The following is a 13,051-nucleotide window of genomic DNA, read 5'->3' on the forward strand; positions in this document are numbered from 1 at the left end:
GCTTTCATTTACCACATTTGCTGCTAATCTGAGGCAGACTGTAAAGCTAATTTTAACAACTGCCAACAGCTCATGACAAGCGACCAGAGATGGTGCAATTATATGCAATGATGCCGGATCAGCTGGCAAACTCATTCTTTATTTCTTCACTCAAATCCTACATTTGACGACTCGAGCGTGTTTATTACATCATTCAGGCACCCAAAGCAAGAACTGATGATCCAAATTAAGAAGTTTTTACATGATGAGAACACTTCTCTTCACTCAGAAATGTATGAAAATTTGAAAACCCAACCAGCTATTTGGATGCTGTCAAATCTTGATATCCTACAAACTGTCTACGAGAGAAACCCAAGCAAAACTGAAACGGACCCACTGACAGTGTGCCTGACTTGATGCCAAGGAAAAGAACAATCTGTATGAAAGGGACTATTTTACAGTGCTGTTTTTTAGTGTCTATGTGTGCATCTGCATATGAAAATCCATGTGTTTTTGTTTTTTTTTCCTTAACTGACAGGACAGGGACCACAGCATTCACAGAACTTTCGTCTGGGTCTGAGGTGATGGGAGGCATTCACTTTATAGCTTTTCGTATTTTTCAAGTTTTCCGTGTTGGACGGGCATTCCTGTTCTAGTTGAAGACATCAAGGTGTATCACAGCCAGCCTCCAAGATGGGCCTCAGTAGTTCTCCTGCTCACCAGGGGACACCCCCCGCACTCAATGGGGCTGGCCGGCGCGGCCATCGGGAAGCAGCAGGAGGGCACGCGTGCCTGGGGGAAGCCCGCTGCCATTCTGGGTGCTTGCGCTCAGCCGCCGAGTCACGTCTGACTCTGCGACCCCACGGACTGTAGCCCGCCAGGCTCCTCTGTCCATGGGACATCCCAGGAAAGAGTACAGGAGTGGGGTGCCATGTCCTCCTCCAGGGCATCTTCCCCACCCAGGGATCGAACCCACATCTCCTGCAGTGCAGGGGAGTTCTTCACCACTGAGCCCCCGGGGAAGCCCAGCCATATGGGGAAGACACGCTATTAACCGCATAGAGAAGCCCCCGGGCGGGCACTGAGGCCACCACTCAACAGCCACGACAAACCCAATACCCAAGTGTCAGCAGCGCTCAGCAGCCTTCAGGCCAGCCGGCGTCCTGGCCAGAACCTCAGGAGAGGCCCCCCGGTCAGAACCACCCAGCTCAGCCGCCTCTGGATTCCTGACTCACAGGAGCCCCGAGAAACGAGAAACGTTCACTGCTGTTTCCAGTTGCCAAGTTTGGGGGTAAAATGTTACACAGCAAAAGATAAGGGGAAAAAAAAAAGATGAAAAAAAAAAAAAAAGAAAGAAAGATAAGAGGGGTATTTATCAAAAGAAAACACCCGGCGGAGACGGATCCAGACTTCCTTTCTGCTCTCCAACGAGCGTCCACCACAACCACACTTAGCTGAAAACAGCCCCCCTCTCAAGAGGCCGCCACTCAAAGTGCGGTCCTCAGACCAGCAGCGCCGCCACCCGTGGGAACGGCCCACCCAGGCCTGCCGTCCGAGTCCACACTGCCACGTGTGGTTCAGCAACGTCTACACCACAGGAAAGCTCCAGAGACCCTGGACCACGGAGGTGGCTCTTCATCTTGGCTGCCCACTGGATCACTGACGGCTGTTGGGAGGGTCCAGACGCCCAGGCCGTTCGGATGGGCCAAGCATCCCTTCTTAAGACTGACAGGAACTGAGATCCAGGGTTAAGCACCGACGCCCTCAGAGCAAACCCCGTCCCTTCCTGCTCCTTACCTCTCCAGCCTCCCAACACCCGGGCCTCCCGGGCCCTGAGTCTGAAGCGCGTAGCCAGGGGCTGGAGACCGCAGTCTAGAGGAGGGGGGTTCTGCAGACCTCCTAGGGGTTTCACCCCCGTTTCTCCTGAACCTCTTGGGACCTCATGTCCTACCTCTCCAGCCTGTCTGCTTTCCTCCTGCACAAGTGCACCCCAAATTTCTACCCTGGTCTCCTTCTGTCCTTCTCTCTCTTCAAACTGCTTTCACTATTAACCCCTGCAAACACATGGATCAGGATGAAAAAATGAGACATCTCTGCACCCACTATCGCGATTTAACAAATGCTTGCATTTTATTTGTTCTCAGATCTTATTTTTGCAGAAATACTTTTGGGGTGCAGCCTTCATGCCAGTCCCTTTGTCCCATATCTTGCAGTCCCTGCTCCTCACGCCTGAGCACATTACATATAATACCCAGAACAATACAGGGCAAAGGCCCTGATGCTTTTCAGGTCACGGCGTGTACGACCCCCAGTGTCCATGTATGTTTTTTCACAGCACCCCCAGGCTGCGAAGTTTGATTAATTAAGTAGTCGGGTCCAAACAAATAATTACATCCAAACAACTTAGCAGTCTTTGGAAAGAATAGACTACATAAACTGAAAGAAAAAAATCTTTCACTGCACCTTTCAGTCACCATTATTGCTTACTTCTGGGACGTGTGCACTGGGCAACTTCTCAAACCTCAGACACACTAGACAGCCCCACCCCACCCCCCCACCATCTCCTGTTCCACAACGATCGTAGCAACCACCCCAAATCCAGCTTCGCAAAGAGATGACATCATCAAAAGGAAGTGGTGCCCTTTGATGTTGGTACTGTGAACCACCTCCGGCTGGCAGTGAAAGACATCCAACAAGCTTGCTGCAGTTCTCAGCACAGAGTCTGGGGCCCTCCAATATAGGACTAGACTTGTCGCTCAAGAAAGTTCCCTAACTATCTCCTCTCCCCTTAGCTGTCAGACCCCCTCTCAACCTGACTGCTTTTCAACTCCAGCTCACAGGCCCACCTACCCATTTCAACATCTCCCCCTAGAACTTTCTTTCCCGGCACTTCCAGAAGGATATGCCCCAAACAGGACTCAATGTCCTGCCCCCAAAGCCAGCTCTTCCTCCTGGGTTTCTTGTGTGTGTATACATGTGTTTCCACATATAGACATCTACAGACAGAAGTTGGGGCAGAGTTGTTTTAGAGGACTTGTCTTTGGACTTGGAGGCTGGCAAGTCTGAAATCTACAGAGTAGACCAGGAGGCCAAAGACCCAGGGAACAGGGGATGGAGCAGCCCTGAGCCCCAGAGGCTGAAGGCCCATCCTCGGAGATTTCGGTCAGTCCCTGAACTGGCCGGACGATGCCCACTCATACTGTGGAGACTGGTCTGCTTTTACTGATTCAAATGTCAATCACATCTTTAAAAAATACTGCAGGGCAACACCTAGACTGCTACTTGACCAAAACCTGGGCACCGTTGTGTAGCCAACTTGATACGTAAAATAACCATCACACACTTCTTCACTGAGCACTTATTACATGCAAGGCACTATTCATGTAGCTCAGATGGTCATGAATCCACCTGCAATGCAGGAGACCCAGTTTGACCCCTGGGTCGGGAAGATCCTCTGGAGAAGGGAATGGCAACCCACTCCAGTATTCTGGCCTGGAGAATCCCATGGACAGAGGAGCCTGGTGGGCTATAGTCCATGGGATCGCAAAGAGTTACACACGACTCACGACTCAGCGACTAACAGTACAATCTAATACACGGTTCCTAACGCTGGGGATACCGAGGTGAAACAGGGACAAAAAACCAAACAAGAACCTCGCCAGCCTTACAGACCTTACTTTCAGGAGCAGAGAAACAGACGTTAGACACAAAAATAATGAATGAAGTTCAAGCTTAAAAGAATGTCGCATAAAGACAAGGAAGGCAGGGATTTAAAAAAAAAAACAAGGTGATGAGGGCAGGCCTCCAGCAGAAGGTGACAATGAGCAGAATTCGAGGAAGGGGAGCCCTGGGAGAAGTGGGTGGACACAGCCTTCACGGCGGCCTCACGTGCAAACAGGCTGGGGTCTCCAGGACCTGCCGGGAGGCAGGGCGGCCTGGGCAGCAGTGGACTCCCGGGAGGAGCGAGCTGATGGTCGTGGGCAAGACGCCCCCTAGCTGCCTCAAGGCAGGTGGGAAGCCGCAGAGGGTTCTGAGCCCAGGGGAAGGCGGAAACCAAGTGTTGACCAGGGATGAGAAGCAGTCAAATTCTGGATATGTCTGGGAGGTAGCCAGTGGGATTTCTCGTGGGTATGGAGACGGGGCATCCAAGACACCTCCAGGGTGTGCGCTCTCAGCATCTTGCAGCGGCACCTCTCTTGCTGGATGGAGCCAAGGGAGGAGGGAGTCTGTTCTGGCTGCGCTAACTCCAGCCAAGGGCAGCAGGGTGAGCAGTGGGATGGATTTGTCCGGGGCTGAGCCCCGACGCTCCTGGGACTGCCCCGTCTTCCCACGGGAGCACCAACCTCCCGAGGGCAGCCGCTGCCTTGTCCCGAGAACGGCTACCCCAGGGCCCTGCCCCAACAGGTGCACGAGAAACATGACTCACAGTCTTCAAGAGCAGCGAGGATGCCTGCCATCTGGGAAAGGAGGGAGACGGGGCTTGGGAATACCTGCCCATTGCTGCCAAGTCCACCTTTCTGAAAGCACAGCACAGGCGCTGGGTGAGGCTCGAGTCAGACCGCCTGGATTCAGGTCCCAGGGCCCAACTTCTTAGTTGAGGGACCTCAAGGAAGCTGTTTAACCTCAGGGATCTCAATCATAAAGTGGGGGAGGGCTGCAGAATCCACTGGCATGGTGAGGATTAAATACGTTAACAACTGTGAGGCCCTAGGCGGCAAGAGTGCTGCGATTCATGGGGTCGCAAAGAGTCGGACACGACTGAGCGACTGAACTGAACTGAGGCGGCAAGAATACACAGAAGAACTGTACAAAAAAGATCTTCATTACCCAGATAATCACGATAGTGTGATCACTCACCTAGAGCCAGACATCCTGGAATGTGAAGTCAAGTTGGCCTTAGAAAGCATCACTGCAAACAAAGCTAGTGGAGGTGATGGAATTCCAGCTGAGCTATTGTAAATCCTGAAAGATGATGCTGTGAAAGTGCTGCGCTCATTATGCCAGCAAATTTGGAAAACTCAGCAGTGGCCACAGGACTGGAAAAGGTCAGTTTTCATTCCAATCCCAAAGAAAGGCAATCCCAAAGAATGTTCAAACTGCAGCACAATTGCACGCATCTCACATGCTAGTAAAGTTCAAAATTCTCCAAGCCAGGCTTCAGCAATATGTGCACAAGCTGGAATCAAGATTGCCGGGAGAAATATCAATAACCTCAGATATGCAGATGACACCACCCTTATGACAGAAAGTGAAGAGGAACTAAAAAGCCTCTTGATGAAAGTGAAAGAGGAGAGTGAAAAAGTTGGCTTAAAGCTCAACATTCAGAAAACTAAGATCATGGCATCTTGGTCCCATCACTTCATGGGAAATAGATGGGGAAACAGTGGAAACAATGTCAGACTTTATTTTGGGGGGCTCCAAAATCACTGCAGATGGTGACTGCAGTCACGAAATTAAAAGACACTTACTCCTTGGAAGGAAAGTTATGACCAACCTAGATAGCATATGAAAAAGCAGAGACATTACTTTGCCAACAAAGGTCTGTCTAGTCAAGGCTATGGTTTTTCCAGTGGTCATGTATGGATGTGAGAGTTAGACTGTGAAGAAAGCTGAGCACCGAAAAATTGATGCTTTTGAACTGTGGTGTTGGAGAAGACTCTTGAGAGTCCCTTGGACTGCAAGGAGATCCAACCAGTTCATCCTAAAGGAGATCAGTCCTGGGTTCTCATTGGAAGGACTGATGCTGAAGCTGAAACTCCAATACTCTGGCCACCTGATGCGAAGAGTTGACTCATTGGAAAAGACCCTGATGCTGGGAGGGATTGGGGGCAGGAGGAGAAGGGGATGGATGACAGAGGATGAGATGGTTGGATGGCATCACCAACTCGATGGACATGAGTTTGAGTAAACTCCGGGAGTTGGTCATGGACAGGGAGGCCTGGTGTGCTGTGATTCATGGGGTCGCAAAGAGTCGGACACGACTGAGCAACTGAACTGAACTGAACTGAGGCATCTAGAAACAACTGTCTGAATGTTAATCATTATTAGTTGTTATCTAATAATTAGTTGCTACTAGTTGTTATCATGGATATTACTTGTTATCCATGATAAAGATCCCTGTCAACCTGCCATAATTAAACCACTCTGAAAGGATGCTTATAAAGTGTCCCAAGACACTGGAAAAAATCCCCAAAGACCTCTCCAAATTAAAGAAGTATTTAAATGGATAGTCTGATTCCCTGTACTCTGCCTTCTCAAAATTTTGTAAAACACGATATGATCACGTTCTCTTAACCAAAGTCTGCGATTAACCTAATTTCTTCTCATTCACCTTTACAGATAAGGTCTATTACAAAAATTTCTCCAAATCTGAAGAATTTGGGAGTTACTCCATAAAACTTGAAGGCTTCCACAGAAGAATTTCCCTGGGGGTGAAATACAAAGTAGGGAATTTTAACACACACACACACACACACAAACACACACAAACCCACCTGCACAAACACACACACAAGCGGAAGCTGATAATCCTTTGCAAAGAATAAACACTGCCCATTCGCGGGGTCCACCTACGGAACAACACAGTTTAGGGACAGTTTAGTTTTAAAAGCCCAAGAACCACAGTCAGTGAAGTGCCTCTGGCTTCCTGGTTGAACAGTGTGAAAACAACCAACGCAGCTTCATAAAGCGGCATGAGACTTGGGGAACACTGGACAAGATGGGCACTCACAGATGATGGCCCGGCCCTGGAGGGTCTGGGTTTCCTGCTGACACCCAGGGGCTGGTGCCCACTCCTCTGAACCCAGCCTGAGTGATGGACACCCCTAAGGGGGACAGCCAGGCCCCCTCCCCATCACCCCACACCACCAGCTACAACCTGCGGCCCCTCCAGCACCCATTACCCGACGGGGGCAGGCCCGACCCAGGAGAACCCCCACACAGAGCCCTCAGGTACCCCAGAGGGCATCTCCTCCACCTCAGGCCTGGCAGGCAGCCATCACATGTAGAATGTGACCTGATTTTCTAGCTCTTTGGTCCTGGCCCTGCTGAGAACGCTTTTTCTTCATGAATTCAGCCCAGGTAGGGAGTAAGTAACACAAATGCATATTTAAAAGCAGAACAGAATTCTTCTTTGGAGAGCAAGGAATTAACAGGGCTTCAAGCAGTGGCCATCACTTGCCCGCTGTACTGATCTTTTCAGAGAAAGTCTCTTGGTAAAATACACAATGATAATAACGTAAGCCCCTCTGGCTAACCCCTCTGGGGGCCCAGGAGAAAAGGGAAGCTCAAAATTTATGTCAAAAACTGAATGTGAATGGGAGGAAAGATCTCATACACACACACACAAACCTTTAAAAGGTAAACATAAAAGAAATGTCTGGCTAAATTTATCTCTTTGTCAGTGAAAAATAGCCTAAGCTTTAGCCAAGAGTGTTGCCAATTCTTACCCGAGGGACAAAAGAGAACCGCTCACTCCAGAGCCGCACCATCGAACCAAACTTTCAGCAAGGCTGGAAATACTCCACATCTCCTCTGTCCAGTACGGTAGCAAATAACCACATGTGGCTCCAGAGCCCTTGAAAGGTGGCCGGTGGGACTGCGGAACTGCACTTTTCATTTTATTTCATTGTTATTCCTTGATATTCAGATGTAAATAGCCGCCTGTAGACCATGGCTACAGCACTGGGTGGCTCAGTGACAGACACTCCAACTAAACATCTGGCAATGTCTTTCTTTTCCCACAATAAATTATAATCAGATAACTAATAATACCTTAAACCGGCATCAAAACAAGTACCTCCATTCAGGCCCCAGGTGCGCCAAAAGAAACAGACAAAAGACTTGAGGAAGCGGGTTCAGGGTGTCGTTTCTTGCAACTTCGTCCCCACTCCAGTTTACATTCTATTCTACAAGGGCTTCCTGCGTTTGGAAACCTATGCGTGTAGACGGAATCTGCATCTGTGAAACCAGAACGTCAGAGTCCCTTTCCTCAATGTCCAGGAAAAACGAAAATGTGAACTTGGGACAAGTTCTTTAACCTCACTGAGCTTCAGTTTCCTCAGAGCCGAAGTGCAGATAAGATTAGCACCCACCTCTCATGAGAGTTGGATTCGAAGTGGGCACCTGGCCCAGGGGAGCTGTAATTAGTATTCTGTTAATAACAACAGTAAAATCTATAATAAAATAAGGACCGTGCTACTTAGAATGGAAGTTTACCATTGGCAAAGTTTTCCTAATAGTCTGAACCTGTTTCCCAGGCGGGAGGAAAGTGACTTCCAGTCAAAACACATCTTGGGGTCCTGACATCTTGGTGATCCCTGTCAACCTCCAGAGAGTAATCACCCAGATGGGTACCATGAGGGTTATTCACGGCCTCTGCCCTGTGGCAGGCACTGTACTAGGCTGGCAGAAGAGGGCAACAGTCCCCAAACATAGTCCAATGTCTCACGATCTCTTACACGCCCGCTGACCCCACTGACACACCTTGGCGAGATGTAAAGGCTTCTTCCTGGGGCCCACGCCAGCAGGATGCCCCACTGCTGGATCTGCGAAGACCAAGTTTCGTTAAGGGCTGAATTCGAGAGGAGACCTGAGAGGGAACGGCCCGTTCTCTCGGCCAGGACAAGAAGAATAGCGCTGACAGGCCGCGTTTCTCACTGACAGGCCGAATCACTCTAACAGAAAAGCGGTGTTCTCGGAGCCTTCAAAAAGTCAAATCTGACCTGTCTCAAAGAGCAAACAAAATGCCTTTCAACAGCCAGCTGCCCCAGTCAGAGAAATCCAGCGGGAATCTACACCAGATTCCCAGCAACCAGACCAACGCACCAGAAATCCCCCAGGAGTTTCAAAGCAGAAGTTTAGTGGAATTCTGCGAGGTTGGGGGTGGGGGGGCGGGTATTTTCCTTTATTTAGAAAGTACTCAATCTTCTTTCACAACCAAGGGGACGTTCCCCTACAGAAATCCCTTCTCTGAAGACCTCTAAAAATAAAATATGTGTCTGATCATCCACAATAAGTTAAGGATAAACCCATTTACCTGCAGAGTTAGGGATTTCCCTTAGCTCCTCCATCTACAAAAACAACACGCTCCAGACTGTCTCTAGTGGTCCCGATTTTTGGCACCTTTTGACCCCAGAAGAACCCTGGTCAACCATGTTCTTGACTCTGAGCTCCCTGGGAAATGAGCTGTGGTATCTGGAATCTCATATATGTATTCCTTGCTGATGGGAGTGTAAAATGGTCTAATCACGTTGGGAGAAAGTTCGGCAATTTCTTATAAAGTTCACATACATCTCTTTTATGACCCAGCAATTTCACTCCATTTACCCACGAAACATGAAGCACATGTCCCTAGGAAGACTTATAAACAAATATTCACAGCAGCTTCATTCCCAAAACCTGGGAATAACTCTTGTGTCCATTAACAGGGAAATACATAAACCGTGGTGTAAACTGATCCTGGACTATAACCCAGCAATTTAAAAAAAAGACCAAATTACTGATACATAAAACATGAGTGAATCTCAAAAACATGCTGAGTTTAGGAAGCTTTACACAGTATTGTGGATTTCTACAATAACTGAAGTTCAAGAACAGGATAAAGTAGCTTTGAGTGATTGTTAAAAAATGGTTGGGGCCACAGACTGACTGGGAATGGGGATGCGGGAACTTCCTGGGGGCGAGAGCAACATTCTCTACCTTGATTATAGATGCGGGTTATACAGGTGTAGGCATCTGTCAAAACATGATGCAAATGCTACCCTCAAGATCTGTGCATTTCACTATATGTAGATAGGTATGTATGTATAAATTCACCATATGTATAAATTTCACCTTAAGAAAGTCATGAACATATACTGAACTCTAACAAAACTTTTAGAGGTGACCCGTACCAATGTTTGAAATTTAATTTAAAATGCATAAAACAGTAAGTAGAACTGATGGATGGACAGAGGATGAATGGATGGACAGATGTATAATAAAGCCAATAAAGTAATGCAAAATTACAGCCTCTAGATATGGCTGTTTGGGTGGTAACTGTTCTTGCAACTTTTCTGTATTTTTTAGAAGGAGATAGACATTGGATGAGCCCCAGGACCATCTCCCTAGCCCACCAACTCAGCAATCTAGCAAGACACCCATGCCCACCAAACCAGGTGCCCACATAATTTCAGTTCTGCTGAAAAGTTAAGGTTGGAAGAATGCAAGTAGCTTTACAGGAACTCACATCACTCATGCCAAAGATTTTCTGCCTGTTTCCCTACAGACAAAGCAATTATTTGAATGGAAGCCAAAAATTCCTGCTCCAGAGGGAGAAAAAGGACTCACTGACTTGTATTCCCAATTTACTCTCTTTTGCTTCCTGCACCAGATCAATTAGCTAACTGCACAACACCCCCCTTTCCATTTGCCCCACGGTCCAAACAGCCAAAAGACAAACAAAGAAAAACCAACCCAGCGACAGAGGGATGAGGGGCTGCCTCTCAGACCAGAAACCCCACTGCAGGCAAAAAAGGAAGCAGAGCTCCCTCTGAGGTTAAAGTGATTTCACTGAGGTTAGCACACACAGGCACGGAGGAGTCCCAAACAGCTTGCTGCTTTAACCCCTCTGCGGGGTTTGGTGACATCAGGGGTCACTTGAACTTGGTAGGGAATTCAGCCTTCAGAGGTACCCGGGGTTGAGGACACGTGGAGTGCAGCGCACACCCTCCCCACAGGCGCAGAGGTCGCTGACACCACACCCGCCTTCCTTCCTGGCCAGGGCCTCACTTATCCTGAGATGACACCCTATGGCCCGACTGTGCCCAGCATCTGAAAACAGCTGTACCACCAGTTACAAGAAGGGACTGTTGCTGGAAGCCAGGGCAGTCACTCAAACACAGGGACCCGTGCCAGACTGTTGGGTTTTTTTTTTAACTTTTTGTTTTGAAAACCCCTAACAAACTCGGTGACACCACCCAGCGTCCCCGGGGACCACCCGCAGCCACACAGGGGAGCCAGGAGGCAGCGCCCCGGGTTACAGCCCGGCGGCCTCTACGCGGCCCTCGCTGCCAAAGCAGCGACCGTGCAGGTGAAGGGCACCCGGCCGGGGAGGGGGGTGGGCATGCCCGCCAGCGGGGCTTCCTGAAATAAACACCGCCGCCGCCACCCTGCCCTGACCCGGGTCCACCCTGGGGCCTAAGAAAGCTGCGAGGACGAGGGAAGAAATCCCTTACGGAAGACGAGACAGCAGTTTTCGGTGCCGGGAATTCCCGGGAGTCTCAGCGCCTCCGGGGGCCGCGCGGCCGGCAGCCCCGCCCGGGGACGGACGCGCCTCGGGGGCGCACGCACCCCGCCCCAGCTCCCCGCCGCCTCGAGCCCTCCTGAACCCGGATTCCGGGGCCAGCGCCCGCCCGCCCTTCGCAGAGGGCGCCGTGCAGAGTGTCCCAGACCCACCTGTAGCCTCGAAGCCTCTCCTCCGCTTCCTCCTCGGGCGCCCCGGGGCCGGCGGAGCCCACAACCCCCCGCAGACCGCTCTGGGGGTGCCTCTCCCCCTAGCGCGCCAGGGCTGATTTCTTTTTTTTTTTTTTTTCAGAAAAGTTGGCCCAAGATCGCCGCGTCCCACGGAGCCGGCCCCCGGCCCCATCCAACCCGAGCCCGGGCGCAGAGGACGAGGGGGCCCCAGCGCGCCCGAGCAGCACGCCCAGGCCCCCGCAACCTGCAGGGAGGCGCCCCGCGCGGGGCTCTCCCCGCCCGCCGGGATCCCCGCGCCGCTGCACCCACCTCCGCCCCGAGTCCCGCAGGCGCCCACCTACCGCTTGGGGCCAGCCGGCGAGAGGGCGCGCGCTGGGGCTCCCGGAGACAGCGTGTTCCGTCCCGGGAGGAAAGTTTGTGCCATGCAGAGGGGGCGGCGCGGGGGAAGGCGTGGGCGACGAGGGGTGGGCGCGGGGCGGGCGGCGAGGCTGGCCCGCGCGTCCGTGCCCCCCGGCGAGCGGTGCGTGCGTCCTGCCCGAGAGCCCGCGGCCGCCGCGCTCCCGCTCGCGGCTCCCAGAGCCCGGCGCGCTCCGCCCGCAGCCCCGACGCGCCCCCGTCGCCGCCGCGCGTCCGCCGCCTATACTTCCTCTTCCTCTGAACTCACGGGCAACAGACGCCGCGCGGCATCTTCGGGGGAGCCGCCGGCGCACCCCGCGCCCACCGCGCGCTCCCAGTCCGCGCCCCAGCGCCGGTGCCCCCACCACGCCCCGCGCCCCCCACCGCGCCCCCGCGATCCGCGTCCCGCGCCAACCGCGCCCCCGCGACCCGCGCCCGCCCCGCGCCCCCGCGATCCGCGCGCTACCCACGGGCCCCGGAGCCACAGACCCTCGCCGCGCCTCCGCAGGGAGCCCCGTGGCTCCCCCGCCCCCCTTCCCGACCCCTGGTAACCGAGGTCACGAGGTCAGGAGCACGCGTCGGGGGTGCGGAGCCCGCCCCCCTCCTCGCTCCGGACCGGGTGTTGGAGGGCGCTGGGCGCCGAGGTGCAGCGGGGCGGGGAGGAAGGTTGAGACCCTCCCGCCTACCCATGCCGCAGGTAGGCCCTTCCCCGGGCGCTTGAGTTATTTACTGGGTATTTAGTGCCTAGGAAGCCGGCTAGTGCCACTGTCCGCTTGCCGCCCTCTCGCCCACCTAGTGCAGGTGCCCAGAAGGTGTGAGAAAATCTAGGGAACCAACTTAAGGCCGCCCGAGGAGGCGGTTGGATGCATAAAACGTCAGGCTGCGTTAGTGAAGCCGAGATGGGAGGCAGTGAGCCTGTTGTCTTTGTTCGTGGAGCGTTTTAAACAAAGCAGAATTAAAAACGCCAGGGTTACTACCAGGGCCCTAGAGCCAGGGTTCAGGTGGGCCTTGGGCCTCCATCCTTATTTGCCTTCTGTGTGATGTGGGTAAGTGACTCACCGGTTCTGAGCCTGTTTTCTCCTTTGTTAGGTAGCACTTTCTCGTGGGTTTTAGAAGTAAAGTGTTTAGGAAAGCACCCTATAGCTTAGCTGTTATCCTCTTGTTATATGGGGGCTGCAGTAAGACAGCCCTTCAGTTCAGTTCTGGCGCTCAATCGCGTCCA

At 52.2% G+C, this 13,051-nt stretch overlaps 2 protein-coding genes across 3 annotated transcripts in view; one reads left to right on the forward strand and one right to left on the reverse strand.

Moving 5' to 3' along the window:
• RFTN1 (raftlin, lipid raft linker 1) overlaps nt 1–12,067 on the reverse strand; it is a 212,104-nt gene extending 200,037 nt beyond the window's left edge. The window contains exon 1 of one of the 2 annotated variants that reach the window (XM_043474803.1): nt 11,775–12,067. The gene's annotated coding sequence lies outside the window, so the exon portion shown is untranslated. Of the gene's footprint in view, nt 1–11,415; nt 11,563–11,774 lie in introns of those variants that run through there. The other variant, XM_043474802.1, reaches the window with a different exon arrangement.
• Nucleotides 6,794–12,647, forward strand: LOC122444725 (basic salivary proline-rich protein 2-like). Its single transcript, XM_043473374.1, has 5 exons — nt 6,794–6,930; nt 10,942–11,050; nt 11,555–12,061; nt 12,107–12,393; nt 12,626–12,647. Exons 1-5 carry the CDS (start codon nt 6,794–6,796, stop codon nt 12,645–12,647), a joined length of 1,062 nt encoding a protein of 353 aa, XP_043329309.1.
• Nucleotides 12,648–13,051: the final 404 nt, after the last annotated feature.

This window comes from Cervus canadensis, chromosome 7, assembly GCF_019320065.1.
Source record: "Cervus canadensis isolate Bull #8, Minnesota chromosome 7, ASM1932006v1, whole genome shotgun sequence".
Classification (NCBI taxonomy): Eukaryota; Metazoa; Chordata; class Mammalia; order Artiodactyla; family Cervidae; genus Cervus; species Cervus canadensis.

Coding starts and splice junctions, on each gene's coding strand:
- LOC122444725 (XM_043473374.1), top strand. CDS start 6,794: ATGGACACCCCTAAGGGGGACAGCCAGGCCCCCTCCCCATCACCCCAC. Junction 6,931..10,941: donor CCCCCACACAGAGCCCTCAG/GTACCCCAGAGG, acceptor GACACCACCCAG/CGTCCCCGGGGACCACCCGC. Junction 12,394..12,625: donor CTGGTAACCGAGGTCACGAG/GTCAGGAGCACG, acceptor TCGCCCACCTAG/TGCAGGTGCCCAGAAGGTGT.